At 43.0% G+C, this 15,432-nt stretch overlaps 2 protein-coding genes across 4 annotated transcripts in view; one reads left to right on the top strand and one right to left on the bottom strand.

Annotated features, from left to right (window-relative positions):
- Nucleotides 1-3,984, bottom strand: part of ppp1r35 (protein phosphatase 1, regulatory subunit 35) — a 9,712-nt gene extending 5,728 nt beyond the window's left edge. The window contains exons 1-4 of one of the 3 annotated variants that reach the window (XM_089008314.1): nucleotides 1,872-2,097; nucleotides 1,701-1,759; nucleotides 1,416-1,627; nucleotides 1,159-1,297 (exon numbers count right to left, since the gene is read on the bottom strand). In XM_089008314.1, coding sequence (XP_088864440.1) covers nucleotides 1,159-1,297; nucleotides 1,416-1,601 — 325 coding nt within the window. In that variant the 5' untranslated portion in view covers nucleotides 1,602-1,627; nucleotides 1,701-1,759; nucleotides 1,872-2,097. Of the gene's footprint in view, nucleotides 1-1,158; nucleotides 1,298-1,415; nucleotides 1,628-1,700; nucleotides 1,760-1,871; nucleotides 2,098-3,883 lie in introns of those variants that run through there. The other 2 variants (XM_089008316.1, XM_089008315.1) reach the window with 2 other exon arrangements.
- Nucleotides 3,985-4,600: 616 nt separating this feature from the next.
- The window catches only part of slc6a9 (solute carrier family 6 member 9), a 32,938-nt gene continuing 22,106 nt past the window's right edge, over nucleotides 4,601-15,432 (top strand). Inside the window, exons 1-3 of the mRNA XM_089007818.1 lie at nucleotides 4,601-4,752; nucleotides 7,048-7,330; nucleotides 13,892-14,010. Coding sequence (XP_088863944.1) covers nucleotides 13,969-14,010 — 42 coding nt within the window. The 5' untranslated portion in view covers nucleotides 4,601-4,752; nucleotides 7,048-7,330; nucleotides 13,892-13,968. The remainder of the gene's footprint in view (nucleotides 4,753-7,047; nucleotides 7,331-13,891; nucleotides 14,011-15,432) is intronic.

Here is a 15,432-nt window from a genome sequence, read left to right as displayed (position 1 = left end):
ATTATGCTGTTTTATGAAAATAGCTTCATTTACTCCACTTTCAAACCATCTATTTTCTTTCGCTAAGATTTTAACCTCATTGTCGTCAAGTAAGTGATTGCTAGCTTTTAGGTGCATATGTCCTGCCGATTGAGGCCCACTAGTATTATCTCTGCGATGTTGATGTTGATAGTTTTGGAGAATTTGTTTAGTCTCCCCAATGTATTGCTCTTATACCACTCTATAAATACTAAATTAAATGTTTGTTCACATACCGCAAGTGGTTTGGGTTTCTCATTGATTCATCTTGCAAATCTTTGCTCTCCGCTCCACAAAATGGCCTCATCCACAGTACCTCTTCACCAAAAATGGGCTCAGCGGTCATTTTGGGTGCTGTTTATGTGGCAGCTGCTTCTGGTTGCTGAGTGAGAAAGACAAGCGGCGTCCGCTCACGGGCATTGGGCAGCCTGACCGATATTGTTTGTTTACTCCTATGCAAATCCGCTTGCCAATTTGGCGGCCTTGGAGCTACAAAAGAAACGTAGTCCAATGCCTCCTGACATTTTACTCGGCATGCATGGGAGAAAACACCAACGCTACTACATTTGATTTTTCCCGTCACTCGTAGCCAGACATGTGACGAGGGCAGATTTGATTTTAAGTTATTAAAAGAATAAAAGAAAATCCCAGAGTGAAAATCCTTCCAAGCTTTTGCTACTGTATCATTTGTGAACTGGCATCGGGGTACTTTGTGCAAGGATGGCATTCAAGTCTAAATGCTGGTAGCGTGACAACATGCGAAACTGCCATATCATACTGGATGACACAATTATATTTCAAAGATAATTATAAGGTTAAGACAGTTTCCGGCGTTTATAAACCACACCAACAGATGATTTTCATGTACCTATAAAGCGCTGAGAGACAAACCCTTTGTTTAACTTACAGGCACGAGTGGTTCAACTTCACACGGTGCTTCACTTCAGCGTTGTCGGTAATAAAACATGTTCACTACAAATGTGACTCAATATTACCAAACAATCAGCAGAGATTTACAACTTATTTCAAGTCTGTCAAATGAAACAATCACATTCCTGTCATGGTTAGATACGGCAATGTCGTTGTCAACATTTTTTAAGGGTGCGATACAAAAGTACGAAACAAACGGTAATCACTCACTTCTTAAATTTCGGTTGCCACGGAGATCATCTCTACACCTCATTAAATTGCTGGTTGGCTGTCGCGTTGTTGCATCACTTATGGGTTGAATTTGTGGCTCGGGTATTACCCTCACGACCGATGGCTCTTCAAAAGACACCTATTAAAGGGCAAAGGTCCTGTCATCGATTGCCAGCACAAGTCACAAAGTATATTTTCAAACACGGCACACACATTACATGAAGCTCATTCAGATTCAAGTGGCTGCATGGGCTTACCTTTGTGTTTCTCTTTCTTTGTGTCTGTTTGTTCTTCTGTCTCTCTGAGTGCATGGGGGTCGGGTTGGCCATGACTGACAGGTCAAGTTCGGGACAAAGTGTCAGTGCGGTTGAGGAGAGTGGGAGAGGAGGCGCTGATGGAGAAGGGGGAGGCGAGAGGAAGGAAGCACAGCCTTTCATATCCATTGCAATATGCACGGGAATACTCCTTTCTGAAAAAAAACAACAAATCACGATCAATTGACAAGTCAATCGAAGCATCTTCACGAGATTATCAAAATGTACCTGGCTTTAGTGTGTGATAGTATCAAGATGTTTTTCTTTTTAAGATCTGAGTCATACACCTACAATTATCCCAAAAAAGAGACGGGGGGGGGGGGGGGGGTAATCAACGGCCACGACATCAAAACTAACAAAATGCGTCAGCTGTTAATGAAGCGTAATTAGTGATTCTACCTGAGTTCGAGTCGTATTGCCAACAAACAGCAGCAGTTCGGCTCCGCCCGGCGTAGATTCAATCGAAATGTAAAGTTATTGAGTTGATTTCAATGTAGATATGAATAACTGCTCGTACGACACATATCCAAGACGAAATTGTTACGAAAATGTGTCTCTAACACGGCCAAGAATATCACGCGTCCCCTGTTGTTTTTAACAAGAAATGAAACGCTACTTCTCTCTTTCAAACTCCCTCCCTATTGGTGCGAGTGTCAGAATTTCCGTTTCCGGTTTGTGACGTAGGATACGTCACAGTGGTTAAAAAAAAAAAATCCACACGTTTCGCAGCGAATTACTTGTTCTCCAGTATCTAAGTGTGTATTTAGGTATGTACTGTATGTATTCATGTATGTACGAATGTCAGAAATTAATTGTTTAATTTATGTTCATCAAGTTGCAGGCTCATTTTATGTCTCACAATGTTAGAATAGACGTTAAAATAAATCTAAATCTATTATTTGTCGAAGGGCGTCCCTCATAACAGAAAAACGCAAGCACTGTGTTTTTTTAATCTAATGACTATAAACGAAACGGTTCTAGTCTTCAATAACCATATTTCCACCTGCGTACTATCAATCGTCTTCGTCCCTCTCTCACTCCTCACACCGGTGCCCCCTATCTTTCTGACTTTCTTCAAATTTCCGTTCCCTCTTGGTCCCTCAGATCCTCATCCTCCTCCACCTCTACCTCTGTATGGCCTCTGTGACTCTGCACCCCGGTGGGGTGCAGAGTTTTCAGCCGCTCTGCTCCCAAACTCTGGAACTCACTTCCACCCAACATCCGGAATATTTACTCTCTTCCCACCTTCAAATCCCACCTCAAACCCCTTCTGTTTAAAACTGCATTCATAGTTTAGTTTAATCAGCTCTTTTATTATTTATAATTGTATTTAAGGTTTTATCGTGCTGGGGTTGATTGTTATTTTACTTGTAAAGTGTCATTGAGTGCTTTGAAAGGTGTAAATTAAATGTATTATTATTATTATTATTATTATTATTATTATTATTATTATTATTATTATAACCACACATGGTCGATTACGAATGGATTCTCAGCGCACCTGTCTTGAGCGGAAAACGGATGAGCTTTGCCATGTGACGTCACTGATGTGATGCTCACCACAATCACAGTCGTACTTAGACATTCACATAAAAAAGGTCACTTTGCGTTTTGTATCGCAGGAATTGAATATTCGTTATTTCATTCAATTTCATTTCATTGGTAGCTTAACAAATACTAAGATTAAATATGCATGCTAGAAATATTAGCCATTTATCATTTTTTCAGAACTGCTTATCTTCACAAGCGTTTTCAATGTGCGGTCTTGATTTTGTTCTCAGAAGAGATTAAAAACCGGATGATATACTGTACAGAGGCAAGTTCGAGGCTCTCACCTAAACATTGAATTGTATTTTGATGACAGTCAACCGAATCGAGTTTCCAATGTTCCAACTAGGTTGCTGAGCTGGGTGATATGTCAAAAGACGGTGCACATGCATGAATGGTATTAGATAAGCACATGCTGAAGCAGATGCACTCCCGCCACGCTATATCATGATGTACTTGGGAGGATGCCCGCCTGTTCATCTCACAAACTATTCGGGCAGCTGCACACAGGACGAAAGGCCATTGGCTCTCAAAATGAAAAATAGCGTCCAAAGTTCAGAAGGGCTGTTTGTAGGGTGACTATATAATATTCATGACTAAGGTACTTGCCATGACGAAGATATTTGCCTTTGTTGCCACTTGTAGGCAAACGGGCAACAAGTTCCGCCTTTGGCCGCTGAGGGCGATCACTTCTTTTGGAGATTACAGCAAAGCATTTATGCAGCGTGAGAACAATCACTAGATAGTTATGTGTATTGTATATCCATTTTTGTTACAGATGACTCATCCGTCATCCATTATACTTGAATAAATCTTTATAGACCACAGCATTCTAAATCACATCTTTCTCAATCACAACTTACAAAGTACCTCCATCTCTTCTTCTTTTCCTTTTGGCTTTTCCCTTCAAGGGGTCGCCACAGCGAATCAGTGTCCTCCATCTTCAGAGGTTTGAGTCACATGTTTGTTTTGGCCAAGCTTTTACGTCGGATGCCCGTCCTGACCCTCTGTATTTATCCGGGCTTGGGACCGGCACAAGAAGACTTATGTCCCCTTGTGGCTACAGAACAAGCATTAAATAAATAAATTTAATCTGACTGGTTGTATATCCAAAAGCATAGCTAAAGAAATATTTTTTTGGTACTTAGTCATTTTTTATTTTTCATTCTTTGTTCTTTTGACTTCAAGATGGCACCGCAAGAGTGGCTGTCATTCCTTTCATCTTCCTTTCATAACTGTGAGACTAATGAAGGCAAATCCAATCCAATCCAAAATTGTATATTAAAAAAGGAGTATTAATAACTTGAGATCCCATTGGGAAAATTCCAAAATAGAAGGTGAGCTAAAGACAATATTTTAAGGACTCGACTCTTGTCACAATGACTGCATTTTCAGCGCCCAAAAGGTGCCTCAGCCTCTAAAATGATCCCGCAGTCCGATGTAAAAAAAAATTAAAAATCAACTCCCAAACATTCTGTTAATATTTGTTCACGAGAACCTCTCGGCGGGAACAAACATATCAGGTCTGTGGGGAAGTTCCGTGTAATCTCTCACTGCCACTCCTCCCGGAACTGCCCAATAGACTCGCCTTCACTGCGCGCACATGCTATGTGCACCGGTACATACATGTGTATCAGTGGAGTGGACCTGGCACATGGATCCCAGTTTACTCTTGACTGTGACACTTTGCACCAGTCAGATGCTGAAGTTGGGATTCCTTGTTTGATTTTTGGTAAGATTGAATCTTATTTTGTTGTTGTCTTTGTACATCTTTTAGCACTGTGTAGTGGTGTCATGTAAATTGGCATTTCTCATGGAATGAATGGGTTCCTGGGAATTCTGCCATACGTATTGAATCATAATCACGAACCAAATGTGATTGTAGCACTTGAAAGTGAACTTTTGGATTGTACGGTACCCCAATTGAGATTGCGACCAAGCAGCATTGGAGATCCATATCTCTTTTACTAATTCACTGCCATTCACGAATTTATTCAGGAATTGAGAATATGACGTACAGCGCCATTCCCGAATTTGTTCGGGTTTTTTTTTTCATGCTTGGGTGCTGATAAAGCACTGGCCATGGCTGGCCTCTGTCAATGGCCTCTGGCAATGTCTTTACTTTTCCATAAGGGGTCTGCATTTCCCTTTTTTTCATGTTAGCTCTTTGCTCCAGCTTCAGCTGTTGTCAAAGCCCTATATAAACTAATATGTATTGCATTGTATTTTGGACAGCCACCCTCATTTCAAGATCATATAACTCCAGACCCATATAATTTAGGAATTAAATATTTTTTTCTGATGAAAGAAGAGAGTCTAAGGTTTCTTACGTCGCATTGAATGTTGATGTAGTCCTAAAACTAAATATTCTGTGGGTTCTGGAATTCAAGTCTTCTTCTTTTCCTTTCGGCTTTTCCCTTCAGGGGTCGCCACAGTGAATCAGCGTCCTCCATCTACTCCATCCTCTTCTCTCACACCAGCTACCTTAATGTCTTCTTTGACAACATCCATAAACCTCCTCTTTGGTCTTCCTCTCAGTCTCCTCCCTGGCAGTTCAAGGCTCAGCATCCTTCTCACAATATAGCCACTCTCTCTCCTCTGGTCCAAACCATCTCAGTCTCTGATTTTGTCTCCAAAGCCTCTAATATGAGTTGTCCCTCTTATGTACTCATTCCTGATCCTATCCAACCTGGTCACTCCCAAAGAAAACCTCAACATCTTCAGCTCTGCTACCTCCAGCTCTGCTTCCTGTCTTTTCTTCAGTGGCACTGTCTCCAGTCCAAACACCATGGTTGGTCTCACCACTGTTTTGTACACTTTTCCTTTCATCATAGATGAAACCATTCTATCACGCATCACACCTGACATTTTTCTCCAACCGTTCCACCCTACCTGGACACGCTTCTTCCCCTCTTTTCCGCACTCTCCATTGCTCTGGACAATTGACCCCAAGCATTTAAAATTGTCCACCTTCTTTCTCTTTTCTACCTGTAGCATCACTCTTGCACTTGGATCCCTCTCATTCACACACATATATTCCGTCTTGCTGTGTCGGATCTTCATTCCTCTCCTTTCCAGGGCATACCTCCACATCTCTAGTTTTCCCCCCACCTGTTCCCTGCTCTTGCTACAGATCACAATATAATCTGCAAACATCATGGTCCTATGAGATTCTTGTCTAACATCGTATGTCAGCCTGTCCATATCGATAGCGAATAAGAAGGGGCTCAGAGCTGACTCCTGGTGGAGTCCTACTTCCACCTTGAATTCCTCGGTCACACTGACAGCACACCTCACAACTGCCTTACAGTCATGATAAATGTCTTGCACCGCTCTGACATAATTTTCTGTCACTCCAGATTTCCTCATGCAATACCACAGCTCTTCTCTGGGTACCCTGTCGTACGCTTTCTCCAGATCTACAAAGACACAGTGCAATTCCTTCTGACCTTCTCTGTACTTCTCTATCAGCATTCTTAAAGCAAACACAGTTCTGGAATTCAAGTGACAATGACAAAATCCCTGGCAGTGGAGTGGACACATTTTTGCACGTCTGGCAGTGAATGAGTTAATAAGTGAATTTGACATTTTCATGGATGTCATTGTCATCTTCAATACTTGTAGTAGGTTAGCCGTGAGGGCATGTTGCTTTTTCATTCTGATTCCTCAGCAACAGCTTGTGTTGTTAGAGCCCCCTCCCACTCCAACAACAGTTAATCTCATCACAAAAAAGTGCACTTTGTTACAGCAGCTGCTTTGCTAAAAATGCAAATCCCTGACCACTGTTTTTTTTTAATACTTTGTCTACGTTCTTTCATCGGGAAAAACACTGGTTGACCAAGTGTGCATTTTTTTCATTTTCTGGTCACTTCATTGAACTAAGAATGAGGTCCAAAAAAGGACTGCGGGTCATGCGTTTGGAAAGTGTTGCCTCTGCCTTTTCAATTACCTCACCCCTCCTTACCCGCAAACCCGCACGGTCCAACTCACCCTGTCCCTCTCTGCTTGTCACATGCTCTTTTCACAGCATAGAAAAGTTTCTGGATTAGGGCAGAATTAACACAAAGCGGTGACGCCACTCCAGCGACATTCTCAAACAACATTTGAAGGGGAGCAGGAGGGACGGTGACTGAGAGAGCGACGTGACGCGGTCAAGACACTCCAGCAAAGGCCATCGGAGAAAAAGCTTGCAACTTTTGATCGCGAGAGTCAGACGAGTTCACCCGAGAGACGTCGGGAGCAGAGAGGGGCGGGGATCTTTGGCCACCAAATCCTGAAGGATGGACGACAAGGAGGCTGTTGGGATCCTGGTAAGTTCAATGATCATATACACTTAACAAAAAAACAAACATTAACCCCTTCATCCTTCGCAGACTCATACATTAATAAATGACAGTTGTAGATGTTTTATTTATTGTATTTTTTTTTTATCAGTAATACGGTTAGTGATTGAGATCTTGCTTCATCATTCTGTCCCCGTTTAGTCCAAGCCCTCCAGTCCATCTTAACAGAAAAAAAGGAGGACAGATGTACACCTCAGCCCTCTTTTGACATTCATGCTTGTCTGAAGCCCAGCTTTGCTCCATCATGCCATTTTGTCCATTACTCATCATCATTTCCGGCTCAACAAGCTCACAGCTACACACAAGAATATTATCAGTCTCTCCCGCTTGCTTCTCTTGCTCTCTCTGTCGCTCAATTCTAAATAGAAGGAGATAGTTGGAGACTCGAAGATAACGTTTCTGCTTTAAGAGACCTCTGAGAGTGTGAGTGGACGATTGAACGACAATCCGGCCAAGTTATAAACTGCTGAAAAGCAAAATAACAAGGCCAGACTGGAGTAAAGACTGTATTAACAGCAGAACTTTTCTCATCTCGACAGTATTTTCACAGCAATGCTGTTTCCCAGCGTACAGTCAGAAAACATAAAGTAGCCTAGTGGAAATTTGGCAATGGGATGATGTCTGAATATACAGCAGATCAGATAAAGTTCACAAGAGAGGTGAGGATCTGAGATCAACACAGGCTAAATTTTACAGCTGGAGACTTTAAATGCTAGTTGAGTCTAAATGAACTCGATTTTAATGAATATAAAGGTTGTACGGAAACCTCTGAATGCTGAGCGATGCCCATACATAAATGTTTTGTGTGTGCGTGAGCGTTTGTGTGTGAACACACGTTCTCCCGTCACCAAGTGGCACTGCATCTATTGTCTTATTTTTCCATTCAACTCTTCTCTCTGCTTTCCATTTCTTATTTGTTTCAAATTATTCATTTAATTCATTTTCAAATATACTTTGATTAAATTTATGAGTGAGTTCACTAGAACAAAGGTCCACCAAATGTTGAAAAAACCTGGAAGCCTATCTTATGAACAAAACGTACAGTATAGCGCAAGATTCAACATCTGTTTCATAGCGACGCGACCGATCGACTCATAGATTGTTATACTTCCGGGGCACGGCGCACATGCTGACATGGAAGCATATCTCGCTATTTGTGAAGGCTTTTGAAAGGGAGCCTCCTAGACCAAGTTCAACCGCGACTACGAAGTCGCTGATGAGACAGGAGCCGCCATTTTTACAACGCTCTAATTGCATAATGTTTGACATTGGCGGTGTTAGGCCTGGGTCACTGTGGCTAATCTGTGCTGTAGGCTGTGAAGTGGAAGGAAATAGAAAAGAAATAGTGCTACACCTCCCCAGGGTCACGATACATACTGACATCAAGTCCACAACACACTGGCACCTTTTTCAAATTCCAAAGCAGACGTGATTTGTGTGTGTGTCTGATTTCACCCCAGCTGATTGAGTAGCTCAGCAGGGGAAGCATTATGGCATTTGGTTGTCTGGCAGATGTAGATGTTTCTTTAAACTATTGTGTCAAATGTGTCAAAGTCAATGCCCGGGGGCCAAATCTGGAAAACAAGTTAGTGATTAATTTGGTGTGCACTCTAGATGTAATATTTGGAGGGGATTAAACATTCTAATTACTTATCCAAACTCATAACGGTCCCTGAGGGGAAACTGTAACTCCAATATAGCCCCTAAGTCAATATAGCCTCCAATATAGCCCCCGGCACTATTAAATAAAGTCAGCTGGAACAAAATCTCAAACGAAAAAGTCATCAGAACACAAAGGTCCAAACTAGCAAACTAAACGAGTAGTAAAACATGACAAGACGAAACAAACCTGACAGTGTGAAACAAACAATGACCTGACACTGAACGGCCGTTCCAGGAGTCCCTTTAACTGCCCCTGATTAAAACGAAGTTAAATTGGTTTTACAATACTTGATTATATCTCCAATTACATTTGTCTCTGTTGATCAAATAAGTGAATCCTGTGGTCACATTTTCCTCAAGCGGTGCACACCTCCATTCCAAGGATCCAAGGACAATTAGTTTGAACAGAAGAGCGAATGAGAGCCAACCCCCTTTTTCACGATATCCACTTTCCCTTCCTCTTTATGGCCGCCACACACTGCGCAGTGTCAGTCAAGGAACACAAAGGTTGCTACAGAAAGAGGACATGGTCAGGACCTACTGTCATTCACACTTGAATGGTCCCGTGTTAGTGAATCGACTTAGCAAGGTGCACACCGCTTACAAAAGTTTGCCCCAAGCTTCCGTATTTCATCCACAGGCATGTGAATTTGTAAAAATGGTTATGTGTTGTTGTACAATACAATACAATACAATACAAGACAATACAATACATTCTAATTTATATAGCGCTTTCACAACAGCTGCCGCGGTAACAAAGCGTTTCACATAATAGTCCACATAAAGCAAAGTAGTAAACACAACTGTAACATAAAAACATGGACAGTTTTGCAATCATAACGACTTTCCCCATACACTCTTTGATGTTTAAGTACAAGCCCAATCTGAATAAAATGTCCAAAGCAACTGACATGGTTCCCAATTTAAAAGAAGCACAGAGGCAAAGATGCGATGGGGGTTGGGGAAACATTTTTGCACAGTTAAACATTTTAGTCTTCTGACATTTCTATATGCTTAGAATACTTTGTTTTTATCTTTTCACACACACCCCTTTCAATGTTGCTGCTGTAGATTGAAAATGTCACCATTGTGGGACTTTTAAAGGCTTTCTGATTTTGAAAAACAAAAAACAAAGAAAAAACATTATGCGACACAACACAAAGGACGCACACTCATACGATCTTTTCGTAGCACTTTTTGCACCTTCTTTTTTGTATGAAGCAGTTCTAGATGAAAGAGGAGAGGATGAATGCTTCATTTTCACCAGTGGATCAGGGGCATATGGTGAAATGTGCATGTCTGCTACAAGCTAAATGTTGAATGCAGTGACGTGCGGTGAGGTTCATGGCTGGTGAGGCACTGACGTCATCAATGACGTCACCACTCGTCTCTACTTAGTATTTTAACGGTAAATTCAGCGATTTTGAAAAAAATCCTAAAACGGTGAAGTTAAATGGACAAGAACTTTAAAGTACAAATCACTAAATACATCTAACTGTTTAATTTATTTTTTCATTTGATATTTCCATGACAGCTTTCCATGATGACAGGTGAGGCACTGCCTCACCTGCCTCCACTGACTGCACGTCACTGGTTGAATGCAAACATGAATCTGTAGCATCCATTGACGAAAAGAGATTGTCTCACATGTCCGGTCCCATGTAAATCTGTTTCAATTCCAAGCTGTGACAGTTCCACATATGCACCACAACACAAAAACAACAAAAAAAAGCAAGGCTGCTTACTCGGGCGCCATGTTGGACTTTTTTTTTTTTTGTAAAACCATACACATGCACTGCACATACACATACACTGCACATACATGCAGATCGGGGTTGAATAAAATGTCTCTGATTTTCTTCGACTTGCTCTCATTTTCTGTTTTGGTTGAATGGTGAACAGACTGAGTGACATGTTTTGTGATCGAGAGCTCCTGACCTAATCGACTATATTTTCGACTTTTTTTAATGACATGGAGAAAGAAACAATTGTCATGGTTGGAGACTGTCAGAGACGGATTTTTTCCCTAGCCATCCTTTGTCACATTATGAGCGTGTCAGCGACTTTGGCCACGTGTGTCCAACTTCAGTCACATGTACCTTGCTTTCATTCCCAGCAACGGTCCCATATGTTTGTCAAAATGTGTGTGTTGTGTGCTTTTTTTCGAGCCTGATTTGTTCCCCTGCTTTCCCTCGGATGAGCCCCGCGCTCCCTGGGGGTCCGAGGCCGAAGCCTCACGCTATTTATACAGACCCAACAGCTGGGGCCCTCCCAGCCAAAGCAGTGGGGGTCGGGGAATGGGGAGAGAAATTATGATGGAAACTTCAGGTTAAACCAAGCGTTGGAAATGTCTGCTCAGCCCAGCGACTCCCCCCCCCCCCCCCCCCCCCCACACACACCCCTAGCCCATCACATCTTTGCCTCTGTGCGTCTTTTACATGGGAACCAGGGCGGCCATGTCAGTTGGACAAGTATCCGACATCAAGTTGTCATTTTCCCACTACGTTTGCTGCTTTGTGAATAGTCAGAAAAACGATGCTCATGCGTTACGCTTCCTCTGTCAAGCTCAACAGGAGATTTCCATGCGGCCGTCGGTGCACATCAACATAGTGGGTCCTTTTTGGTCTGCTCAATCAAACCGACCTGCAGTTACAAAACTGAGCTTTTTGAGTTGCGGCCTTGTTCATTCTTGATGGCTCTGACAGCGCGTGTCCTGTTATGACCCTTAATCCCACAAACGTGCGTCCTTACTACCCTGGCCATCTTCAGCGCGAGCCTGCCTTCACTTGTGTCATTCTGACTTCTCTTGACTGCTGTGCTAAAAGAAAGATCAGTGGTACGGATAGTTCTTTCATTTGAGGGCCTTTGTCAAAGTGAGCAGTCCCATCGTAGGCTTGCTAGCCTAATGGGAGGTGAAGTGATATTAGTGTAATTACTTGAAAGGACAGAAATTCAGATTGAGGAAGATGTAATTAGTATCATTCCAACTTGGCCTCGTTTGAGTTGGAGTTTTTCGTCGAAAAGCAGTTTTTTTTGTCTTCATAGTTATGACATGACGCCAAGTCGCACAGTGTCATTTCTTTTGTTTCTGGATGGATGACTTTTTTTTATATATAAACACATCCTCATTTATTAGATTTGCACGTGATTTTCATTTCATCCTGAATGCCGGCTTGCAACTTTCACTTGAAAAAAGTCACCTGTACCCCCGTCGTCTTTCTCTGCGTGTCGACTGTGTCCACTGAAGTATGAAAGAACATCCCGTTCATCCCGTTGGTTAATATTTACAGTGAATACGACAACTTTCAATCCCAAAACACTTTAGTTTACGAAAGCTCTGCTCAAACATTGACTGCAATGTGATAAATAGTAACTTTGGCCTTTTTCTCTGTACATTGTTATATTTTCTGACACGATTCACGGCAGCATGGGAATCGTCGACAAACATGGCGGGTAAACACAGTCTGCCTAGGCTGAGGTGTTCTCTGACATGTTCATGTCTTGACATCGATAAATGGCCCAATATTTATGGCTTGTCTTTAGTTTGATCATTATCAACATTCGCTTAGTAACTGTTGGGGCTGCTCAATACACGTGACCAGTTGTGATTGTGGTTAATGTTTTTTTTTTTTTAATCTCAGTACTTTGGCCAATGCAGGTAATTTGTCAATGATTCCATGATGTGATTCTAAGGCTTTAAATTGGACACAAATTATCGCCTGGCCATGTTTTTGCATTTCACGTGAAACGTTATTGCTCAATATTTTCTTTAAACACCCAGCGGACCAACCACCTGTTGACTTTGACATGACTTGAACTATTCACTGGGGACGGAATTTGAAGATATCACCCCGTTTTGGATCTTGGTTCTTACTCTTGTTGACATCACTTTTACACATTCATATTCCTGCCTTTTTATTTGTATGCACATTTTATGTTGTTTTCCTTTGGATTTTTGGGTGTGAAGCCTGACGCCAGTCGTGGGGTAAACAAATAAGCACAATGTGTGAGACAAAACAGACCGGGGGAGGAGGGCTGTGCTCCCAGCATGATACGGTGGAGGGCGTATGTGTGTGCAGAGGGTGGCGGGTGGCTGGTGTGGTGTGTGCGGGGGGGGCATTGGCAATGTCAGGTTGTAGAGACAGACGAGGATTTGGAAGAGTCAAGTGGCACTGAAAGGGAGGTTGTTGGTGGTCTTAAGAGTTGCAGCAGCTGCCTCTGAAAACAAGTGGAAGAAATTAGAGAAAGAGCTCCCATAGGGGACGGCAGACGAGCCTGACGTCACTTTTTTGTTTCTCAACTTTAATCTGTCGAGAGAAAAGAGAAAAACAAGCGCTTGGCTGCTGCCCATACGTGCTCTAGGCCCAAAGTACTTTACTCTGCCAATCAGTGCGCCATTTCCACACAAGACACAGACCGCACAGACCCCCCCAACCCTCTCCTGCTTATGTATTCTGGCAACGTGCTAGAGTGACAACAGGCCATTCATTACGGAGGTAGTGGAGAAAGACTGTGGATGGTTCCTGTGTCTTTTTTTTTAAGGGCAAGGAAGGCGGAGGCAGGAAAAAAAGTGGGATGTGGATGCGGCGGAGAGGAGAGCGGAGCGCATATTACTGAAATGGTGAAATACAGCTAAAAAGAGAAAGTAATTCAATAAGACGAGCGAGAGAGGGGGACTGGGGTGAGTCAAAGCTAAGAGGGTGAGAGGAGGGGGTATTGTGGGGGGGGCGACCATGCCGAATGAGCGAGAGAGGCGGAGAGGAAAGCGAGCGCCATGCGATGAAATGAGGTGAAAGTAATTCAGCATTAATCAAGCCGGAGCGAAAGGGAGCAAATCTTGTGTTTTCTGGCCTCTTGTTTGCCGAGGACCTGAGAGGCGAGGTGTGAATGACGGCACCTACAGGCTCCAGCTGAGTGGCACACCTGGCTCGCAGCATCGCATCATGTCTGAATCCAACACCGTCGCCGCTTCCACCGCAGAACAGGTCGGTTCCAGATGTTTGATTTTTTTTGTCCTAAGCATCAACTTTGGATTGACGAAAGTCCGACGAACGGCTCTAACTTCTACAAAGCTGAGTTTCGGTCAGAGGTGAGCCGTGTGTAGATCCTAATTTGAAAGTAGTTAGCGGCAGTTTATAGGAGCGAGCAAGTCGAGCGCGTTTCTTCCACTATCAAAGAAACGATTGTTTTGCCCGGAGCTGCCCGGACAACGGCACAGGCTCCTGAAAGAATTGAATTCATCAAGACAAGCTATTGTCGCCGCCGCCTTATTTTGCGGTGATCATTCAGGGGGTCTGTGACGACTCAATACCCCCCGCGCCACGTGAGGAGGGGGACGCAGCTCTTTAAAAACCCGACCACGTGTGGCGGCCCTGAAAAGTTCTTATAAGTAATTGCAGTAGGAAGTCCGGGCTTGCGCTGTGAGAGATGGGCCCGGTAAGGAAGTGGGCCATACCGCCGTGTGTGTGAATGAGAGTGACGAAGTAGAAAAGTAGAAAGGTCCAGAATAGGAGCATATTTATGCTCCCCGTTGCGGTACAAACACGTCGGTAGAGGCGACCGTTTTTCTCACAACCGACAATTAAATTGTCCGAGATACATTAAACGTCTGATTGACGACACGCCGCTTAAAAGCCAAAAGTGTGTATGAGTGTGTGTGCGTGCGTGCGTGCTGACCGTTTTCCCGCGCTTTTGAGCCAACGCCTAGTCTCCTGTTTCCGATAGCGACGGTCCCGACTTGAGTCAGCCTGTCAGAGGTCGCTGGGCAAATACTCACACTTGCATGCACACTGTAAGGCATATAAACACACGCTCCCGAGTTTTCGGGCAAGCATGCTCAACTGGCCCGATTGGGCCTTATACACATTTTGTGCTTCAATTGCGATTAACACGGAGACGATCATTCAATTTAGCGGTACATGCATGTTGCATGTTAATCTGCCAGATCAGCGTGTCTGTGTGTTTTGTTTTTGTTTTTTGCTTTTGTTTTTGTTTTGGCCTGAGAAGGTATGTGCCCTAAGGTCCAGAAGTCAGATTAGTTTAATAACTCTCCCCCCAAAAAATATTGGCGTTTCCAATTGAGGAAACTTTACCTGTATTGAAACATATTTGGAAACATCCCATAATTTGGGAAACTGGATAATTGAACAAGACTGCTGGGAAAGCAAATTTAAATTATAAGATGTGTTCTTTCTAAACAATGAAAGTGATGCACGAAGGCTTTTCTTAACCGGGAAAGTGAGCCGAGTATCAATATGTTGACAGGTTCCATGCTGCCGCTCCTGACCGGGGACAAAAAGCTTCCTGAACTGGATGAGTCTGATCAGATTGGATTTGCACTCGGGAAGAATGTTCTTGATCGAAGCGGAACGTGATTTCTTGATGTTTCTATATTTTGGTCTAAGTGC

Source organism: Hippocampus bargibanti, linkage group LG11 (assembly GCF_051943395.1).
Source record: "Hippocampus bargibanti isolate YZ-2025 linkage group LG11, ASM5194339v1, whole genome shotgun sequence".
Lineage (NCBI taxonomy): Eukaryota > Metazoa > Chordata > Actinopteri > Syngnathiformes > Syngnathidae > Hippocampus > Hippocampus bargibanti.
Note: the sequence above shows the minus strand (reverse complement) of the source record. Positions and strands in the feature narration are given on the sequence as shown.